This window comes from Stegostoma tigrinum, chromosome 1 (genome assembly GCF_030684315.1).
Source record: "Stegostoma tigrinum isolate sSteTig4 chromosome 1, sSteTig4.hap1, whole genome shotgun sequence".
NCBI lineage: Eukaryota > Metazoa > Chordata > Chondrichthyes > Orectolobiformes > Stegostomatidae > Stegostoma > Stegostoma tigrinum.
The window spans coordinates 163,061,235-163,081,952 of NC_081354.1; the positions used below are offsets into that span (position 1 = coordinate 163,061,235).

The following is a 20,718-nucleotide window of genomic DNA, read 5'->3' on the forward strand; positions in this document are numbered from 1 at the left end:
GCAGGTGCTCCATTTCCTGGACCTTTCCCCTCCCCCCTCACTCCCTCCAGCCCTTACCCCTCCTCCCTCCAAGCCCTTTTTACTCCACCTTCACTTCCTCCAGCCCTGTCCCCTCTCCTTCACTCCTTCCGTTCCCCCTCACTCCCTTTCCTTTCCCTCTCACACCCTTTCCCCTCCCCCTCACTCCCTTTCCCCTCATGCTCTCCCCCCCCACACACTTTTCCCCTCCCTCTCACACCCTTTCCCCCTCACACCCTTTCCCCTCAGCCTCACACCCTTTCTATCCCTCTCACACCCTTTCCCCCTCACACCCTTTCCCCTCCCCCTCACTCCCTTTCCCCTCATGCCCTTCCCCCCACACACACTTTTCCCCTCCCTCTCACACTTTTTCCCCTCACATCCTTTCCCCTCCCCCACATCCTTTCCGCACCCCCTCACACACTACCCCCCACACCTTTTCCCCTCACTCCCCTAATCACCTCCAGACCTTCCACCCTCAGAAAGCCTCCCCCTCAGATCTTTCCACCATCCCCAGATCTTTACCCTCTCCCCTCACTCCACCCCAACCTGTACCTTCCTCTGTTCACCCCATCCCCCCATTACAATGATCTCCCATCCCTGTCCTTTCCATTGGTTAGATTCAGAATCAGTGACTGGGAGACAGAGGGAATGCTATTCAGCTGCTTAAAGGGGAGAGATGACAGTTAATGATGGGGCTGGTCATTTCTCATGCAGAACCATGCCCTACCCCACCCCACCCACACCAGTGTTTCAACTGCTGTTGCATCATGTGGTCTCACAAACCCACACAGGAGAGCTCCCTGGATTTATTTTAACGTTCAGTCTCGGGGTGACTGGGTGTTCCTGACTGGGGTATCCCTGAGAGGTTGGTGAGCCACTTGTGAGGGAAGTTATGAATTAGCACATTGATGAGGGCCTGGAGTCACATGTTGGCCTGTGTTGGGGCAGGGTGGCAGGTTTCCTACCCTCAAGGAAGGATCCCAGAGTGTGGAAAAGTTCACAGCGATCTGTCAGCATCACAGTCTCATTCACTAGAGCTGTATCTCATGATCAGAGGTGGGATTCCTTGCCTTGCACGCATGCGTATACACACACACACACAAACACACACACACACACACACACACACACACACACACACACACACACACTTGTATTTACATAGCACCTTTCATGATCTCAAGAGCTTCACAGTTAGAGTACGTTGTGAAGGTTTTGTTATTAATCGCTGTGGCAGCCAATTTGCACACATTCATATGATATGATCACGACCTGAAAGTGCATTTTAGTAACGCTGGCTGAGGGACAAATATTGGGTCAGAAGTCCCCCTGGCTCTTCTACGAAGAATGCCATGAATTCTTTTGCATCCACCATCGAGGTCTGGGTTTAAAGTCTCGTCCGATAATTGGCACCTCAGAAACTTGAGTGCCTGCTTAGAATTCCCACCTAAATCTCTTCAGTGGGACTTGTGCCCTCTATGTTTTGACACTGAGCTACAATCGATACCCACAACGAACACACAATTACATAATCTATTCCATCATTTTTATATAGCACAGTCATATATAGTTACATCATTTCTGATCGAAGCAGCTAAAACTGGTTCTCAGAGTTTTGTGGCCGAGTTGAACATGATAGTCAGGCATAGCTTTCATCACAAGCTGCTTGATACACCCTCCCTCTCTGCTTGGGGGGTGGAAGCATTGTGCAATGATGCCAACAGTGTCCTTGAAGCTTCTCACAGCACTGTGCCGCCTCGAAATCATAACTGAAAAGCACCTTTGCAAAGAAGGCGTTATATCTTTAAGCAGGTTTGAACTCGCTGGTGCAGGTAGTATTGGGTTGATTCCTGAACAATAAGATGAGTGGTTGGGAAGATCTCACGCTACACAGGGCTAGTACTCGCTGCTCCAAATCTTCAGTTCAGGCCCAGAAAGACAAGCTGTACTGAGTCGTGTTTCAGTCCTGTTTGTACAGAGTGTTTGCTTCGTTCCTCTTTCGACTTCTCTTGAAGAGAAAGCTGTTTAGTTCCAGGCCACTGCTCTTTCATTCCTGACTGGGCTCTTAAGTCCATGTGATGCCATTGTTTGTCTCAGCCCCGTTTGAAATTCCTCTTTGTGCTCCCTCTGCACATTCCACACACATTCTACTGTGTCTTCACAACTGCCTCCACTCCAAACCGCACCATCCTCACCCCCTTTCACAGCCCATTCTTTTTCCCTATTCTCTTCCCTGATCCCAGATTTACAGGGAACTTAAACAACACAGCAGCTTAAAATAGCTGCACTGAATCTACTGGTACAGGCATCTCGCTGACCTCAACACAATGGCGGACAAACAGGGACTTCAAAGTCTTTCCCACAGTTTGTTTTACTTTAACAAGTTTGGAAGAATTGGGGTCTCACTGTAAAGCTCAGTGTGCACCCAGCTTCTCAAGCTGGGCTAGGTAGGACCCAGGTTATTTTAAAAAAATAATCACATTGATAGATAGATTAGACATGACAATGTCAGGCACTGTATTACGTGAACATCGCACTGTGCGACTGGCAAACATTGACACTGCCACTAGGCCAAAGGCAAGAACTAACTTTGCTAGAAGAGAACATCATCAGCACTTCCAACTTACACTCTTCCACACACTGAGCTGCTGCTTTATACGAGCAAAATACTGCACTTGCTGGAGTTCGGAAACAGAGAGAATGCTGGAGAAACTCAGCAAGTCTGGCAGCCTCTGTGGAGACAGTAAAACTTGGAATCTGACACAACTCAGTTCTGAAGAAAATTCACACCAGACTTGAATCATTAAATCTCCTTCTGTCTTCAGTTTCAGTTATTTACATAGAAAAATAGAAGATACCAACAGGAACACAGCCCTTCAGGCCTGTTCTGCCTTTTAATATGATCATGGATGATCATCCAACTCAGTCCCCTGTGCCTGTTTTCTCCAAATACCCTTTGATCCTTTTGGCCCTGAGAACTGTATCTAACTCCTCCTTTTAATTCAACTTGTTCAGCCACATTATGACATGCCTAACAAGCAGGTAGGATGCTGGACTTAATTCCAAGCAGGTTGGAAGTTGGACTTTCTGGCCCAGATGTACCCCACAACACCCTGTAGATACACAAAGCTGCAGTTTAATGATGGGATTTAGGGAATTTGATCCTTGTTTTGTGGAGGACTCCTTTCCATGGCTCCATTGGATGCTTGAGCCATTTTGATTTCGTGTTTTTTGAGGAAAGCACTTCTTAAGATGGTACTAATGTGTTGTTCTCCTGGTGTTTTTATGGAATCTGCAAATGGAGCAAGGTTCAACTCTTTGCTATGTTTTCTAACTGCTCATATTAGTTTGAAGATGAGTGCACGCACACTCCAAAAGGATAGAGTGGATTTAGCTCCTTCTTCTTGTTAGGTTAGCTAAAGATAGCAGTGTAAAGTCTCTAAAGAGGTTCAGTATATCAGAGCCTGGCTGGGGAAATTTGAATTTCTGATAAGTTGGCAGTGAAGTGGGTCTTCTGAGCCTGGGGCTTCTCCACTCCGTCAGCCTTCCTTTTCAGTTTTTTCCTCACCTTTCTTCTCATTTTTTTCTCTTTTATTTTAATTACCTCTTGACGAAGAGCTTGGTCACAGCAATAGCATCAGCGAATGGGCCCAGTGTGTGGCTTGACTGGGCCCATCGGGGACTCACAGCAGCAGCTCAGAGGCGAGTTTGGGTTCCCACCAGGTTCTGTATCCAGCACAGACTCATGGAGGCACCGGAGGGGGCATATTTGGGCTCAGTACAAGGCCCCGCAGCTTCTGCAGTGGCTGCATTGGTGTGTTGGGTCTGAAGCGATCTCATGGCGGTGGTGGAGTTGAGTTTGGGCCAGTTCGGTACCTGGTGGCATTGGTGGCATTTGTATAGGTGAAGTCCAACAAGGACTCACAATGACACCTCCCACAAACTGAAGGAGCAGCACCTCATATTCCACCTTGGGAGCCTAAAGCCCGATGGTCTAAACATGGAATTCACCAGTTTTAAAATCTCCCTACCCCTGGCCTCATCCCATGACCAACGCTCTGTCTCAGCCCCGCATCCTTGACCTGACACAACCTGTCCATTCCTCCTCTCCCCACTTCTGAATCACCCTTTCCTTTTTCTTTTTTTTTTGCCTTTACTTTCTTTGTTTTGGTTTACCTAACTGTCTCTTAAGATGGCGCTGGACAGTGGTGTCACTGTTCAACACTTTTCACTATATTTTGTAACAATTTACATGTGACAACAAATAGATCAAATAATTAAATATAATGAATAAAGTGGTCCTTCGTTATTGCTAATTCATGAAGCACTGACTGGATACGACCAGCACAGGCTAGACGATGAGTGATCTTTGGTTCAGTGTAACACTGACTGGTACATTCACCTAACAGGAAAATAGCCATTTATGTTTAATGACACCTTTATTATTTAAAATTCACATCCTCATGTCCAAATTCACCCCAACCAATCTACACTGAACCCCTTCAGCCACTCACCAACACTCACAGCCTCATTCCTTCCCTATCTGTATAACTTCCTCCACAAGCACAACCCTTTGAGAATGGCACTTTCCTCCAGTATCCGCCTCTTGTGCACCTTTGACTTTCTTCTCCCCTTCGGCCATCTTGGCTCTAATCTCTTGAATTCCCACCTTAAACCTCTCTGCTTCCCTCCCCTTCCTGAAGACTCCTTTATAAGCCTTCCTCTATGACCATCAATCCTCTTACCAGCTCCTTTTTTGTTAGCTCCCTATTATTTGATGTTCATGTGGAACACATGGGGATTTCTTTTCATTTCAAAGGTGCTATGGAAATGCAAGTCACTGTTGACGCCCTTGAACATTACATTTTCACTTTGGGTCTGTGAATGCCGACAAGTGGGACTGTCATGTTTCTCTGTTGCACTGTGCATCAATCTGCCACTTACTTTCAGCACCATGACATAGGGAGCTCCATCTGGACCCAGTTTGCTGCCATTCACTTCCACGTGCTTCAGCCACTGGATATGTGGCTGTGCATCACTGAAGACCTTGCAGTGGAATTCAACATCACTACCCACGACCACCGACTGGTTTGCTGGCAGCCCAGCCTGGAGGATAGGCCGATGTGGAGACCTTTCTGAAAGCGAAGGAAACATCTCACATTAAAACAAAGTCACGAGCACACCATCAATTTGGAATAGAACAGTGATTATCAAGATTCGTCCACAGGTCCACTCACATAATCTCGAAAGGAACAGCTGTGGTCCTTACCTGATCTGGCCTACATGTGACTCCCAACACCCAGCAATGCAGCTGACTTTCAATTAGGGATGGGCTACAAATGCTGGCTTAGCCCAGAATTGCCCCATATCCAATGAACAAATAAAAACACAGGGTTGTTGAGATGAGGGAAAGGGTGATGGAAGCAAGGTCGACTGGAGGAGGGAACTGAATGGTTATTCTCTCCTCATTATATAGAAAGACTGCTGGCAGCATTATCACGAGTACAGAACTAGAAATGTTAATTGGCTCATCTGACCATTTCCTCCCCTGTCCTCTTGCTGCACTATGAGCTCAAACCATGATCTTGAGGAAGACAATCACAGGTCAATTCCAGGAGAATGAAACTCTCAGGAATATTTTCTTCACTGAACAAGACTCGACAAGCATCCACTCCCTCCACCGCTGACACTCAGTAGCAGTAGTGTGCACCACCTACAAGATGCACTGCAGAAATTCTGTAAAGATCCTCAGACAGCACCTTCCAAACCCATGACCACTTCCGTTTAGAAGGACAAGGGCAGCAGATACATGGGAGCACAATTACCTGTAAGTTCCTCTCCAAGCCACTTACCATCCTGACTTGGAAATATATCATAGCTGCTGGGTCAAAATCCTGGAATTCTCTCCCTACTGTGCATTGTGGGTCTTCCTACAGCACATGGATTGCAGCGGTTCAAGAAGCCAGCTCACCACCACCTTCTCAAGAGCAATTAAGGACAGGCAATAATTGCTGGCCAGCCAGCGATGCTTACAAATCATGAGTGAAATTATATTAAAAAAAGACCAGGCCACTAGTAGAGCTGATTTCAACTGCTACAACACTGATCACTGGATAATTAAATCATCTAAGCTCCATTTCTGCTTCAGTTTTATTTGCACATTTGCATTTTCCCTTTTAATCACCAAAACAACTCCCGACTCAGCAGCTTTCCCTCTTCCTTCAAAATCAATTTTGGTTCTTCACTCTTGGTCCTTTCCTGTTCTCCTGTTCTTGTCCTCTCCTTCTTGTTAAAGGGACCCAAAATGTTTCACACAAGTATAAATGCAAGTTATTGTTGCTGTTCCAAAAAAAAAAGGGTAGCCTAAGGCTCTCAATGTCCAACCTTATTCAAGGTTTGGTTGCTGTCACACTACTAATCTGAGAGAGAAGACAGGCAGTCTGAACTGCACCTCTTCCAGAAATTGTTAATAAAATTCTCAACTTTAGTCAATGGTTAAAAAGTTGTGGGTCTGCACACTCTCCTTCAATCAAATGAAGGGTGCTTGATAAAAACTGAAAGAACTGCAGATGCTGTACATCAGGAACAAAAACAGAAGTTGCTGGAAATGCTGGAAAGGCCTAGAAGCATCGGTGAAGAAAAAAAATCAGAGTTAATATTTTGGGTCCGGTGACCCTTCCTCAAAACACATGTTTGATGTTGTTTCGTAGCTTGTTGCTGAGAAGCGATAGGTGTTGAACAGTAAAGGAAGAGTACAAATACAGTGTGACTGTGGTTGCACGCTGCAAGTGGCTCATGCATCAGGATAAGGTGCAGAGCTGGATGAACACAGCATGCCAAGCTACATCGGAGGAGCAGGAAGGCTGATGTTTCGGGTCTAGACCCTTCTTCAGAAAAAAAGTTCTGAAGAAGGGCCTAGGCCCGAAATGTCAGCCTTCCTGCTCCTCTGATGCTGCTTGGCCTGCCGTGTTCATCCAGCTCTGCACCTTGTTATCTCAGATTCTCCAGCATCTGCAGTTCCTACTATCTCTCATGCATTAGGATATCTTGTTTTAAGGACCGTGTGCTGGGCCACTGCATTAAGCAGAGTATTAAGCACTGCATTAAATGGAGCCAATATACAGAGGAAAGTCTGCCCATTTGACAAGGTGCTCCCTAGGAGATCAACAGAGGCAAGACCCAAGATAAAGCAAGGTTTAAATTTAACGCTGACATGAGGTAATGCAACAAATCGACAGGGGAAACGACATTGCTTTGAATATTTGCTGTTCATGTTAAGTGGGAGTTATCCACAGAGGTGCCTTTGGATTAAAGATGCAATTAATTATGTCATACCATGCATCTCACCAAGTGTGACAGGTAATTTTAAATATTAATTCCCTTTTTAATACGTTCAATTTAAATCAACTTTTACGGTATCCAATGTTATCACATAACCTTCTTTTCACTGTTAGCAGCATAACTATAGTTTTTAATCAAGCTCCAACTGGAAGTATATATGAGGGAGCTCAAGTGTTTGGGACCAAATTCAGCTTCGAGTGTTAGTATTAGACTCTTGCATGATCCACAATTCTGCCATATTATTTTTACAATGAAGTCTGGCTACTCCTGTGATGCATTTTCAGAATATTAAACATTAAGTCTTTTTAGTCAGGGAGATGCAGACATGAATGAGTAGCAAGGATCATAAATTCTTTTCCTATTTTCTCAATGTTAATGAGGTGCTGAATAAACATTTTATATAAAACAGCTAAAACAACAAGACTTCCCCTACATATCTGAATTGGTAAGATGTTCACCAGCACCTCCACAAGGCTAGTGAGGGATGGACCTTAGTCAGTCATGCTTGCAAATAGTCAGCAGGTTCCTGAGTTCTTGGGCACAGTGGAGACTAAAGAGCATCTCTCACTGTGGTTGTATTAATGATGCTCAGAGATTATTAGACAGAATAAATGTTAAAGCCTGGCTTCCATGATTCTTTTTATCCTCCTGCTACTCAGACAATCACCAATATCCTGTGATACACCGTGCCAGTCCTCACTCCCAGGTAGGGGTCTCAAATGCAAAGCTTGGATATTTGACTCACTAATATGTCAATGCCACTGCAACCCATTTATATTTAACACAATCACCCCAACAGTGATCTATGCTAAAGAAAACCCTGGGTTTGAGCCTTTGTAACCTCACCATTACCTCCTCAGAATCTGGTCTTACCTGTCCTCAGTACATGCCTGAAAATCAACTGGGGCTGTCAGGCAGTGAGCTGGACTAGGACCCTTGGATGTTTTTCCCTTCCTCAATGCAGCCCTGCTTCCTGACTGACATCAAGCCATTTGGCAAAAGCCAAGTAGTGTGTTCCAAAACCCCATATGACATCTTGGGTTCATGTGAAAGAACTCACAGCATCACTTTGCTGAACAGCAAATTTGTTCTCCCTAATGACCTGCTCACTATTTATCCCTACCTAACATTACTGAAACAGTAATAAAAACAGAAGTTGACGGAGAAACTCAGCAGGTCTGGCAGCATCTGTGAAGGAATAGCAGAGTTAACATTTCGGGTCTGGTGAAACAGATTATCTGGTCATTATTGCATTGCAGTTTGTGGGAGCTTGCTGTGTGGCTCGACCATTTCCTACAGTGCAGCAGTGATTACACTTGTCAGGTACTTTGTTGGATGAAAAGGGCTTTGGGTTATCCTGTAGCTTGAAGATAGTATCTCAATGCAAGGCTTTTGTTCTCTGAAGACTAACATGTAGTTGAAATGTTTGCGGCATTTACTTCCAGCTTTAATGCTTCATAAAATTTCTGAACTTCACTGACAACAATGGAATACTTAGTTGACAAGAGCCTGATTTTGGAAAAAATTTCAACAAAAGCTGATAATTAGTTGAGAAAATGCATAATTTAATTCTAAATGACAATTAACCAAGGCTCTTCTCAATCCTTTTCTCTTTGGCTTCGTATTCTCTATGCAATCAATGGGTTAACTGTGAGGTATTGGGCTTGTTTGAATACACAATGACATCTTACTAAAGGTGATCCTATTTGAATCCCTAATCAATGCAAACGGATGTAGATATGGACCACCAATTCTTCAGCAATTTATTATCCATTCCCTGGAGAGTTTTACAATTGGATTTTCTACAATTACCTTTAAGTGTACCAGAGATCGTTGTTGTTACAGACAAAAGCAATTATTGTGAGGTTTTTTTTACACAATAACGATCATCATAATTTAAAACTTCTACTTTCATCTTCAATTCCAATCATTAAGTACCCCTCCAGTTCGCAGGGCACTCTCCTTTTACAGACCATATATTGTCTCACTGTTACGGTCTCACTTCATCCCATTTAATGTCTCATGGGGCAATCCTGAATAAATACTCCCAGCTCCCCCAAGGTAATCAAGCTAGACTCTAAGAATATTCATCCATCTTGGTCATTCAGTAGCACTGCCCTATTGCCTTCCACAGTAACAACCCTCCCATCCATCCTCCCCCATCCTGTGCCTCTGTTTTCCCAGCACTTTCCTCTTCCTAGAATCTCCAAATTGTTCCCATCTCAATATTCCTCCAGACCCCTTTTAAAAGGATTGGCTGCTGGTACTGTTTCTGTTAGGTCACTGTCAGTACCTTGTGTTTCCTGGCCTCCACAAAGAGAATAAGGTTGATTTCAGTCCTTGGGGGCAATTCTGACTTTGAGTGCATGTAATGAATGGGTGGCATTGATTAAGCCAGCTGGAAGATCTTGCTCAGAAGTTCAAGTTCGAATCATAATCCGCACCCTGTTAACTTGTCTCAACAGAGGTGCTACAAAAAGACTGTGCACCTCTGGTTTCAGAAGCGGAAACTAAAGTCAAGGTCCCCCTCTGCTCACTGTAGCGACCTCTCCGGGAAGGTTAGGTGTGGTCCAAATGACAGAGTTCGGCATAGCTGTGATACTGTCCTCTGGCAAGATCACGATTGAGGTTTAGTCACTTTCCAGAAACATCTTTGGCTGCCCATTGGAAAGGCAATTATTAGCCAATGACAGAAACAATGCCTCAAGAAAGAAAGAATGAAGGATCGCATGTTTATATAACAATTTGTCACATCTTTACAGAATCCCCAAAGCACTTTACAAGCAACAGATTCTTTTCAGACACTGTCAGTTAGGCAAGTCCTGCAGCCAATGTGTACATTGTATATATGTGTGTGTATATATGTATGTATGTACATTTGTATGCATGCATATATAATATATATATTTTCCTAATTCTCTCTCTATAACAGTGTATATATGACCAGTCTTGCTGCCTGAAAAGGCAGGTGCTACCTCAGGTTGACACCTCACCCGAGAAACATCACTTCTTCGAAATAGAGTGACCTCTTCAGTGCTGTTTGGGAGTGTCAACCCAGACAAACTTCTGGGATTAGAATGTGTACCCATGACTCTGACCAGACACAGGCCTAATACTGTAGTTGTGATTCCAACCCACTGCTCGTTTGCAGCCCCCACTCAGTCTGAAAAGCGCCATCTTACCAAGGACGTCCAGCTGGTAGGTGTGGCTAATGCTGCCATATTTGTTCTCGACGACGCATGTGTAGTTGCCACGGTCCGAGGGGACGACACTCTCCATGACCAGACTCCATTGCTGGTGTCGTAACTAGAGAAAGGAAACAGATAGAAGACGGTCAGTGGGTTCCTCCAGGGCTCTAAATTCCTGGGGCTTTGTGAACGTTCCTCTGCAATAGGAATAGGGAGCTAATTGCGGATCAAGATCGTATTTGCAAAGCACCAACTTACTACTAGCATCTCCATGACGAGACTACCCTCCTCCCTCCCCACTCCATGGATAGACTCTCCTCCTACCACACCATGATAACCCCTGGTCCCATCCTATCACCATGGTGCTCTCCTTTACCCTTGCCAACATGATACATCTTCCCCCCTCAACCCCAACAGCCACAAACATCACTGCTTTCAGCCTACCAGCACAACAACCCCTCCCTCCTATTTCCATCACATACCTGCAACAGTGCCTTTTCCCCATTGTTCAGCCACGAGCCCCCACCACCACCATTAAGTCTCTGCAAAAGTTCAGCAGAAGACGAATGGAGTTTGCTTGTGGAATTCATTGTGCGCAGTGCAGTGGAGGCCGGGATGTTGGATGCCTTCAAGGCAGAGATCGACAAATTCTTGATCTCAAATGGAATCAAGGGCTCCGGGGAGAGTGGAGGGAAGTGGTGTTGAAATGCCCATCAGCCATGATTTAAATGGCGGATGGACTTGATGGGCCGAATGGCCTTACTTCCACTCCTATGTCTTATGGTCTTATGGAGTTGAAATGTTAACTCTGTTTCTCTCTCCATCAATGCCAACAGGCCCTCTGAGTTTTACCAGCATTCTCTGGGTTTCACCGATGGATTACTGTCCGCTGAATGCCCCCATCCATGCTAGCTCATCCTTAGGACTGCTGCCTATCAGATTTCCATCTCTTACAAAGGCAAACTCTTGAGGTTCAAGAGCTTTTTGAGGCACCAGACAGTGGACGGTGGTGCCAGACCCAGCCTTCAGGAAAAAGCCTCCCGTTGGTCCATAAGATACAGGAACAGAATTAGGTCATTCGGCCCATCGAGTCTTTTTGCTATTCAATCATGGTGCATATGTTTCTCAGCCCCATTCTCCTGCCTTCCCCCGTACCTTTACTAATCAAGAATCTATCTATCTCTGCCTTAAGTACATTCAATGACACAGCCCTCTATGGCAATGAGTTCTGCAGATTCACCATCCTCTGGCTGAAGAAATTCCTCCTGGTCTCAAATCTGAAGGGTTATTCCTTCATTCTGAAGCTGTGCCCTCAGGTCCTAGTCTCTCCAAATAGTGGAAACATCTTCTCCACATCCACTCTGTCCAGGCTTCTTAATATTCTGCAAGTTTCAATCAGATCCCCACTCAGATTTCTAAATTCCACCAAGTACAACCCCAGAGTCCTCAACTGCTGCTCATATGACAAGCCCTTCATCCCCAGTATCAATCTTGTAAACATCCTCTGACCCCCTCTAACACCAGCACATCCTTCTTCAGGTACGGAACTCAAAATTGCTCACAATATCCCAAATGCGGTCTGACAAGAATCTTATACAGACTGAGCAGAACAGTCCGGCGCTTGTATTCTAGCTCCCTTGAAATTAATGTTAACAGTTACATTCCTAACTGCCCCATCTATTACTCTTCCTTTTATTGCTCCTGCTCAAAGCCACAATTCCCATTGCTGAACAGAAGGGGAAGGAAGCCACTACTGTGCTTTCAGCATTAACTGGAGGCCCACCAAAAGTTCATGTGGTCTGGGAAACTACATTAAAACAGTGTCACTGACTAAGGGAGTACAATACATAGATAGCACTCTCTCAATATAAAACTGCTCTTGGGAACAGTTCATGCCTGAATGCTGCAGAGGACATGGTCAAACAAGTGAGTGCAGCCTGGTGACCATTTCAGCTGATTCAAAGGTTTATTGTCACTTACACTGACTACATGAGGTGTTGGGAGGAATGGCGATGAGAGTTCAGTCTTTCGGGAGAGGTGGCAGTTGCTAATATCTCTATCCTCCCTCAGTAAACACTGCTGGTATCGGAGACAGGAGTCCATAGAACTTGCTCTGGTATGGTTTTGTTTCATTACCAGTCTGGTAACCACAGTCGTGTTTGCAATCCAGTTTTCCTAGAAAGGGGCATATGGGTATGGATAGGACCGCACTTGGCTGTGAGTACTGATAGCCCTGTAGCACAAGAGGTCTAGATTTGAAAATGAGCATTGTCCATTTGGGTAAGGAATCTAGTAAGCTGTGAGCACCCAGAGGCGTGCGTGCAGCAAACAGTCAGCAGATTCAGGAGAGCCCGACTAGAGATTAAAGTGAGCACCTTTGTACTGCTGTTTAGAAAGAGTACAGAGTAAAGAACAGAAACACATTTGGACACATTTGTTACAGTTTGCAGGACAATTGTTGGCTTTCTTGGTCGGTAAAGGATTAAAACAAGTCTTTTATTCATGTGGTTAAGCATGCAATGTCACATGGGCTTTAGAAGGATTATAAAACATTGCAGATTCCTGAAAGGATTTGAAAGCTGCTTTAAAGTGGAATTTTAGACTGAAAACCAACCTGACATTTTAGTTTCTGTGCAATGCTATTGAATAGGCAGTATGTTTGGATCATTTTAACAGAGTATTTAATGTTAATGTACATAATAATTTAGGTTCTTTACTAGGTTAAGAGCTAAGCCTAAAAGGGCGATCCTTTTGAGTGGCTGTTGTGTTTTTGCTATTTTTCCATTTTCTGTTCTTTAAAAGGTGTGAGCTTATTCACTAGGAATAATGGACAGGGAGTGAGTCTGCCTGGCTTTTCCAATCTCCAGGGGAGAACACTGAAGTAAGAGGGAACATTGACTGGTTTCTCTTTCACTGAAGGTGGCCATGACAAGGTAAAGCAGGATGCTGCTGAATGGAGCTATCATCGACGCTGTCCTATTTTCTTGAAGTTGGTCACTTTTGAATAAATGGAGAGGGTGGGTTCTGGGAGGGATTCCTACCCCATGGAATGTGTCCTCCCTACCCAAAACCCCTCACCACACAACCCCTACTCCTATCCCAACCCACGTTGTGTCTGAGAAAGGAAAATGCTGTTAATGAGTACCCTCCCCAACTTATTTCAGTTAATGGCCTCTAGGCCAGCTGAAGAAGAGCCCAGGGTTATTTGTAAAGGTTTGGACTAGATCAATTGCCTTGGAACTGGGGTAAAAGATTTGTTAACATCTTAAAGCTCACTTCACACAATCCGCTAATCAACAATGGAAGCAAGGCCCTTTTGTTCCTTTCTGATGACAGTTTTAAAGCGTGAAACAGGATTTTTAATTGTGAAATGAGAGTGAAGGCCCACAATGTTCCACGTTGCATTAGCTGCAGAGAGTAAACGGGATCTCTAAACTACAGGGACCCTTGTTTCACTGAGTCAAGGGCAGCTCAATCCCAACTGCTGGTGCTTCAGTTTTACCTTATGATTCATCTGCTGCAGTGAGACCATAGGTTCATACAGTGCTGGAAAAGCCCTTTGGCCCATCGAGGCCGACAATACTATCACTTAAAGTCTGCTAATCCTAATTTCCTGCACTTATATATCTCTGAATGTATTGATATTTGAAGTACTCATGCAAGTATTTTTGAAAGGTTGTAAGATTTCCAGGTTCTGTTACCTTCCCAGGCAGTGCATTCCAGATTCCCACCAGCCAGTAAGTGAAAAAAGACTTTTTTCCCTCTGAATCTCCTGTCCCTTACTCTGAAACCACACCCTCTCATGACTGACCCCTTAACCAACAGGAACAGCTGCTGTCTACTCATCCTGTCCATACCCCTCATAATCCTACACACCTCCGACATGACCCTCTCAGCATTCTCTGCTCTAAGGAAAACATTCCAAACCTTCCTAGTCGCTCTTTATAGCTCAATTTTTCTATCCTCAGCAACATCCTGGTGAAGCTCCTCTGTACCCCTTCCAATGCTACCAAATCCTTCCGGTAGGGAGCTGACCCAGTACAGACTGATGCCCTGACAGACTGTTTACTCAGTGCACGATGCCCCTCCTACACACCAATGTTGGAATGTCAAACTCCATCACAAGAAGTGTCATCCAATCACAGTCAAAATATTGACAGGAGTCACTAAGCCCGCACGTCAGACTCTGGGCAACCCGACGGAGATGGAACATTTCTGGGACGATTCCCAGGTTTTTGATGGAAGATCTTATCCAACATTTCTCTGAAGGTCTGGCGCCCTGTGGTCAGCTGGTATCTGCTGACAGGTTCCACGTACAGCAGCCTCTGGTCTGCCTCGCAGTTTAAATGCTCAGTTTTGCTCACTCCACCACACATGGCCCAGCACCGCATCGATTGTGACAGTGCGACTGGCTACTGGCTCCTGAGATAGTCCCCGAGTGAGGAGGGCTGCCTTCTTGCAATTAACTTTGTCCAAGGACAAAGCTGTGGACCCAGAATGATCTGGCTAATGTTGATAAACCTTTGCCCTTCAGCCTCATTTGTCACGTGGCCAACTGTGGCTTTGTCAGGGGATGGGGGGGATCATGGTAAAGAAGCGCTGCCATGGGTTGAAGGCTGACATGGTGAGGCTGTTCAGGAGGAATCACTCACCTTGATGCCCCCGATGCGGTGCTCGCCCTTGAATTCTTTGCCGTTCTTCAGCCAGTGGATGGTGGGAGTGGGGTTTCCTGCGGCAGGGCACCGGAAGCGAACAGTGTTAGCCGCTGGCACTGCATGAAGTCTCTTCTCCATCCGGTCGGGCCGGGCCCAGTATGGAGCTCCTGAAAACACCAACAGGTAAGAAAGATGATGACGGATTGTATCGACCGCTGACACTACACAGTAACGCAGAGCTCAGTTACTTAGCTTGCATGGATTGAATCACAAAGAGAGCGTTGCAGAAGGAATTTTCTGGCAGTCCTTACTCCCCAGACCCAATTCTCTAGCACTCCTGGCTTCCACTCTGTGAAGTCCAGGGCTGCCTGCAATAAGATACACTCTTCACTCACTCCCACACTGGCAGATTGCCATGGCAACCATCCGCTCTGCACTTTGGCCCATAACTCTGGACTCTGTGCCCCTTGACCATTAGTGCCAGAATCTTCAGTTCCCTGAGCCCAATCTTCCAAAAGATTTCAGAAACGTCTTTGCTTTCTCCCCAGGGATCCTTCACAAAACTATATTTTCTGTTATTCCCAACCTGGATTCTTCAATATGAAAACACCTTGAGGTAACCTGTACTCTAAAATACTCTACTGTAAAAATGGAGGTCGTCAAAATGATGCTGTGTCACCACCTTGACAACAGTGCAGAGGAATGTAGAGAAATGATACAAGGGACGAGTGCTTTCTCAATACCTACCAAATTATGCTTTTGTGTATATTTATTCATGCATGGAATATTTATTACCCATTTGCCAGTCAAAACATTGCTCCAGGTCTGGAGTCATATGTAGACCAGACCAGATAAGGACTTTCTCCAAAGGGTGAGTTTTTACGTTAACCATCAGTCACATGGTCTCCATTTGTCTAGCTTTTAGTCCAGATTTTATTTCATTCATCTGTCAAGTTGAGATTTGAGCCCATGTCCCCAGAGGATTATGGGAACATGGATGCCCTGCTGCAGTTAAAGGAGGCCTTGGTGAGACCACACCTGGAGTGTTGTGCATAGCTTTGCTTTCGCTGTCTCTCCTGAATGGATGTTCTGGCTATGTAGGGAGTCCAACTAAGATTTACTAGACTGATTCTCGGGATGGCAGGACTGACATGCAAAAAGAGACTGGATCAGTTTGGACTATATTCAGTGAAATTTAGAAGAATGAGAATATCTCATAGAAACCTTTAAAGTTCTAACACAACTAGACAGGGTAAACACAGGAAGGGTGTTCCTGATGATTGTGGAGTCCAGACCAATGTTACAGTCTGAGGAGAGGAATTAGGCCATTGAGGACAAAGCTGCAGAGAAATTTCTTCACGCAGAGAGCGGTGAGCCAGTGGAATTCCCTGCTACAGTAAGACGGTGAGGATGAAACATCGAATATTTTCAAAAAGCGGTTAGTTTTAATTCTTAGAGCTAGAGGGATCAACTGTGTGGGGAGAAACTGGGAACAGGGAGCAGAAATGGATGGTCACATGGAATGGTGGAGCACGATGAAAGGGCTGAATGGCCTGCTCCTGCTCCTATTTTCTGTGTTGCCATGCGTTGCTGCTTAAAAGAATGATTCACACATTGAATCCTTGGCTCAATCCCATTTCGATAGCTTGACCATCGGATAGGAGGCTTAAAAAGCAGGCTCCACTGACTGTGCAAGTTTTCAAGGTTTTGACAACTCCAACATTCACTAATTTTAAGGGAGGTTTGCCAAATTCTTATCCCTTATCAATGATCAAACCAGCCTAACTACAGCAGGCAAATTGCTGCACTGGGACCCGAAACATTAAAGAATGGTTCTCGGAAAAAGGTCGGAGCCAAATGATTGTTGTTGGTGTCTGGAGTGAGCAATTACAATGGGAAAAGAAAATGATTGTAGCACGATAGCTCAGAACAGCACAGCGCTGGGCTTCTGACCAGAGGCCAGCATAAGAATGGATTTCAAAACTTTTTGGAGGGGCCAGACGTATTATGTTATTTAAAATGAAACTGAAGAGAATAACGCAGAATGGACTGTGTTGCATCTGTAACCTAAACAGCCTCTTGTGTGGCTCGCCCTTCCAACACCAATGGAACTCAGCCCAGTGCTCCCAACAGGAAGCTTGTGTTTATTGGTCAGCACAGACATAGTGGGCTGAAGGGCCAGTTTTTCTGCTGAGTGACTTTGACTCTGATACCTTCAGGAGATGACGGAGAGAAAACTAGAAGGGCAAACGTGGCCTCATTTGCTAACTGTGTGCCCACTTTACAATAAGGCTTGTATGTGTTGCTTCAGGGTATGCTCCTGCCCACCTGAAGGAAATTTCCCGTTTGTGTTCTAAATGCTCGGAGTTCACTCTGGAAGTAGGAAAGCAAATCCAACAGACAGGCCCTTTAGAATTGAACCTTAAACCAAATAGACCTCAACAATCACTACAGGAGCTGCCTCCACTGCTCATACTTAGATCACAACTGACGACTTGTTTGCAGGTAACACAGAGCTCCTCTGTGGCCTTTTTAAGGTGGGCAGAAACCACTAGAATCCTTATGGTCCAGGAAGAGGCCATTCAGCCTATTGAGTCTGCACTGACCATTCCACCCAGACCCACCCCATAATCCTATCTGTGGAACCGTGTATTTCCCATGGCTAAGCCACCTAACTTGCACATCTTTGGACTGTGGGAGGAAACCGGACCGGAACACCTGGAAAAAAAACCATTGCAGACATGGAGACAATGTGCAAACTCCACAAAGACAGGCGTCAAAGGGTGGAATCAAACCCAGGCCCCTGGCGCTGTGAGGCAGCAGTGAGCTGCCATGTCACCCCTAGCCGCATTGATCAGTCGCAGAACACATCATGGTTTTGCAGAGACTGCAAACAATGTGATCGATTGAGGAAATAGAACTGAAATAAATAACATCGCTAATGTTAAGTTCTGGAAAGATTATTCCTCCCTCTCCCTTTATCCCTGGTTGCCTGAGATTCTTCTTTCCCAAAATATAGACTCTGCTCTTGTGTCACTCTGGCCGGCATTGTGGTGGTGTGGTCATTTTGAATATTATAGCTGCTTACCCCTGTGTCTCTATTAGCTGCTGGTATGTGAAGGGTTGTTAGGTGGTTGGGGATGTTTTCAGTGGGGGGAGGTGAAGATTCCTGTCTCACAGCCTGAGCAACACTTCACACATTGTGTTCCTGTCATATAATGCTGGGCTCCATCATTTCTCACCCAGCGTGGCACAGCAATGTTAAACTAATTTACTTTCCCAGCAGCGAGAGCGTAATCAAAGCTCACTGCTACAGGCCAAGACTGGGTCACAGCAGCAGTTCTCACCGTTAACCTTCACAAGAGAGTCGAACCAATAATGCGGGCCATTTATTTTCTTCTGGCACTTTGTAGATATTGGCTGACAGATTTGCAGGGAGGGAGATGTTTCTTTGCAGACAGATATAGCCAAGAACATTGTCTTCCTGACCTCAAGACTGACAAGAGAACTTGCTGACTGCCAACACAAAGTGATTTAATTTCACTGAACAAAACTATTTATAAGACCGTGGGGAACAAGGTTATGGGCTGTGGGAAAGGACTACATCAGTCCTGAATTGGAGGTGTGTGCATGTTTAATCGGGCACTTACTGTAAGGAATATCTGCATATGTTGTACAGAACTGAAGATGAAACATGGCAAGCTGCCTAAAATAACTTGAGCCAATGATTATGACTGGAGCTCAACAACTACTTCCAAATTTTCATCACCTGAATAGCAGAGCCCAGCTAAAAGGTTATCAGGAATCGGTGCGAAAAAGGATTGGCATTTATAATCAGATCAGCCAGGATCTTATTGAATGTGGCACAGCAGATTCATGGGGTTGAAATGGCCTACTCCTGCTCCCGATTCATACATTGCTAACTCTCATTTCACTTGTTGTTTCACGTATGATTTCCAAAAATGCAGGTCAAGTATTTGTGTTTGTTGCTACATGGAAGGAGGGTTGTAGCATTTTGGGACATCTGCACTTGCAAGATAAACATTTACAGAAGTCAGGGGTTTCTCAAAATAAATTCAGCTAACCCAGGTTCTGGGAGCCCAGATTTCTTAAAATGGAGTTTGAATCTACTCAAGGCAGTTTTAATTTTTAATAACTTAATGGCTACTAAGTTGTGGGCTAACCGGCGTTTTATACAGCTTGCAGTCCTCTCTTTGTCATCAATACCTCATTTGATAAACAAAAGTATTTCGTACGTTTTCTGCACCATTTTAGCTACCTGTTCTGCCACCTTCAAGGATCCATGGGCAAGCATTCTAAAGTCTGTCACTTCTTCTACGCCTCTCAATATTCTCCCATTTATTGTGTACTCCCTTGTTTTGTTTGCTCTTCCCAAAAGCATTTCTTCACACTGCTCCAGATTGACGTTCATTTGTCAATTCTTCGCCCACTTAATAGCTACCCACTTCTTTAACAGCTATCCCCTTCTCAATTAACTACACAGCCAATTATTGTGTCAACTGCAAATTTCCCTCCTACAAGCTCTGTGATTCTCTCCTTAAGGCCTCTCCATCTCTCTCACTTTGTTTTAAGAGTGTCCTTAAACCCTAACTTTTTGATTAAGTGTTTGATTGCTTGCTCTATTATCTCCTTTAGAAGTCACATTATGTTCAATACCACTCTTGCAAATGTGTTATTTTATTATGTTAAAGATGCTACGTGAATATGAGGGTGGGTTTAGTTAACTCAGTTGGCTGGATGACAATACAGAGTGAGAACAACAGCATGGCTTCCCATCTGTGCTGTGGTTACTGTGAAGGTTTTGGGGTATGAACCTCATCCCTTGCCTGACTCCCAGGTTAAAGTCACTACCAGTCATCTTCCTCTAATGACAGAGCAGCCCTATGGTGACTTCACCTTTAGATGAATATAAGTTGCAGACACAGTGAAGTGTGAACAGTCTCAACTCTGAATCCTGTCATCCTGGATACCTACAGTGGAGCCACTGCTGACATGGAGAGACAGAGAGAGAGAAGGACACTCTACTCTTGCACTGTAAAATCCATGTTTCCTGCTCATAAATCAGGTCCCATGTCAACAGATTCCAAGGCCATGACTCCTCTCAGAGTCTCCTAAACAATAAGGTTTCTAACTATTCAGAAAAAGCAGCCCACAAGAAAAATTTCCTAATTGCTTTAATTCCCACCCATTTTGTTCCCAGAAATCCTGAAATAATTGCCTCATGATGCTTCAGAACACTGACCATCCTTCATCTGTTCAAATGTAGACATTGAGCACTGGTGCAGTTATTAAATTCCAGGGACCTGAGAGAGGCAAACCAACACATTGGCTTAATATCAGGAAAGAGGAGCCGTGGTTAATTCAGTCGTTTGGTGTGGGATGGAGGAGCTAGCTATAAACAAGAACCACTACTCTGAGTCACTTTGCCACGTCTTACATCTTTCTGCATGATGGCACTGGGCATTTGATATTTCTAGGCTACCACAAGTTGA

General features: G+C 44.8%; 1 protein-coding gene across 6 annotated transcripts in view; it reads right to left on the reverse strand.

Annotated features, from left to right (window-relative positions):
• The window catches only part of fgfr3 (fibroblast growth factor receptor 3), a 157,043-nt gene that overhangs the window by 37,515 nt on the left and 98,810 nt on the right, over positions 1–20,718 (reverse strand). For all 6 annotated transcript variants that reach the window (XM_059649975.1, XM_048528393.2, XM_048528385.2 and 3 more), the window contains 3 exons: positions 15,203–15,372; positions 10,545–10,668; positions 4,966–5,156 (listed from right to left, as the gene is read on the reverse strand). In XM_059649975.1, the coding sequence (XP_059505958.1) occupies positions 4,966–5,156; positions 10,545–10,668; positions 15,203–15,372 (485 nt within the window). The remainder of the gene's footprint in view (positions 1–4,965; positions 5,157–10,544; positions 10,669–15,202; positions 15,373–20,718) is intronic.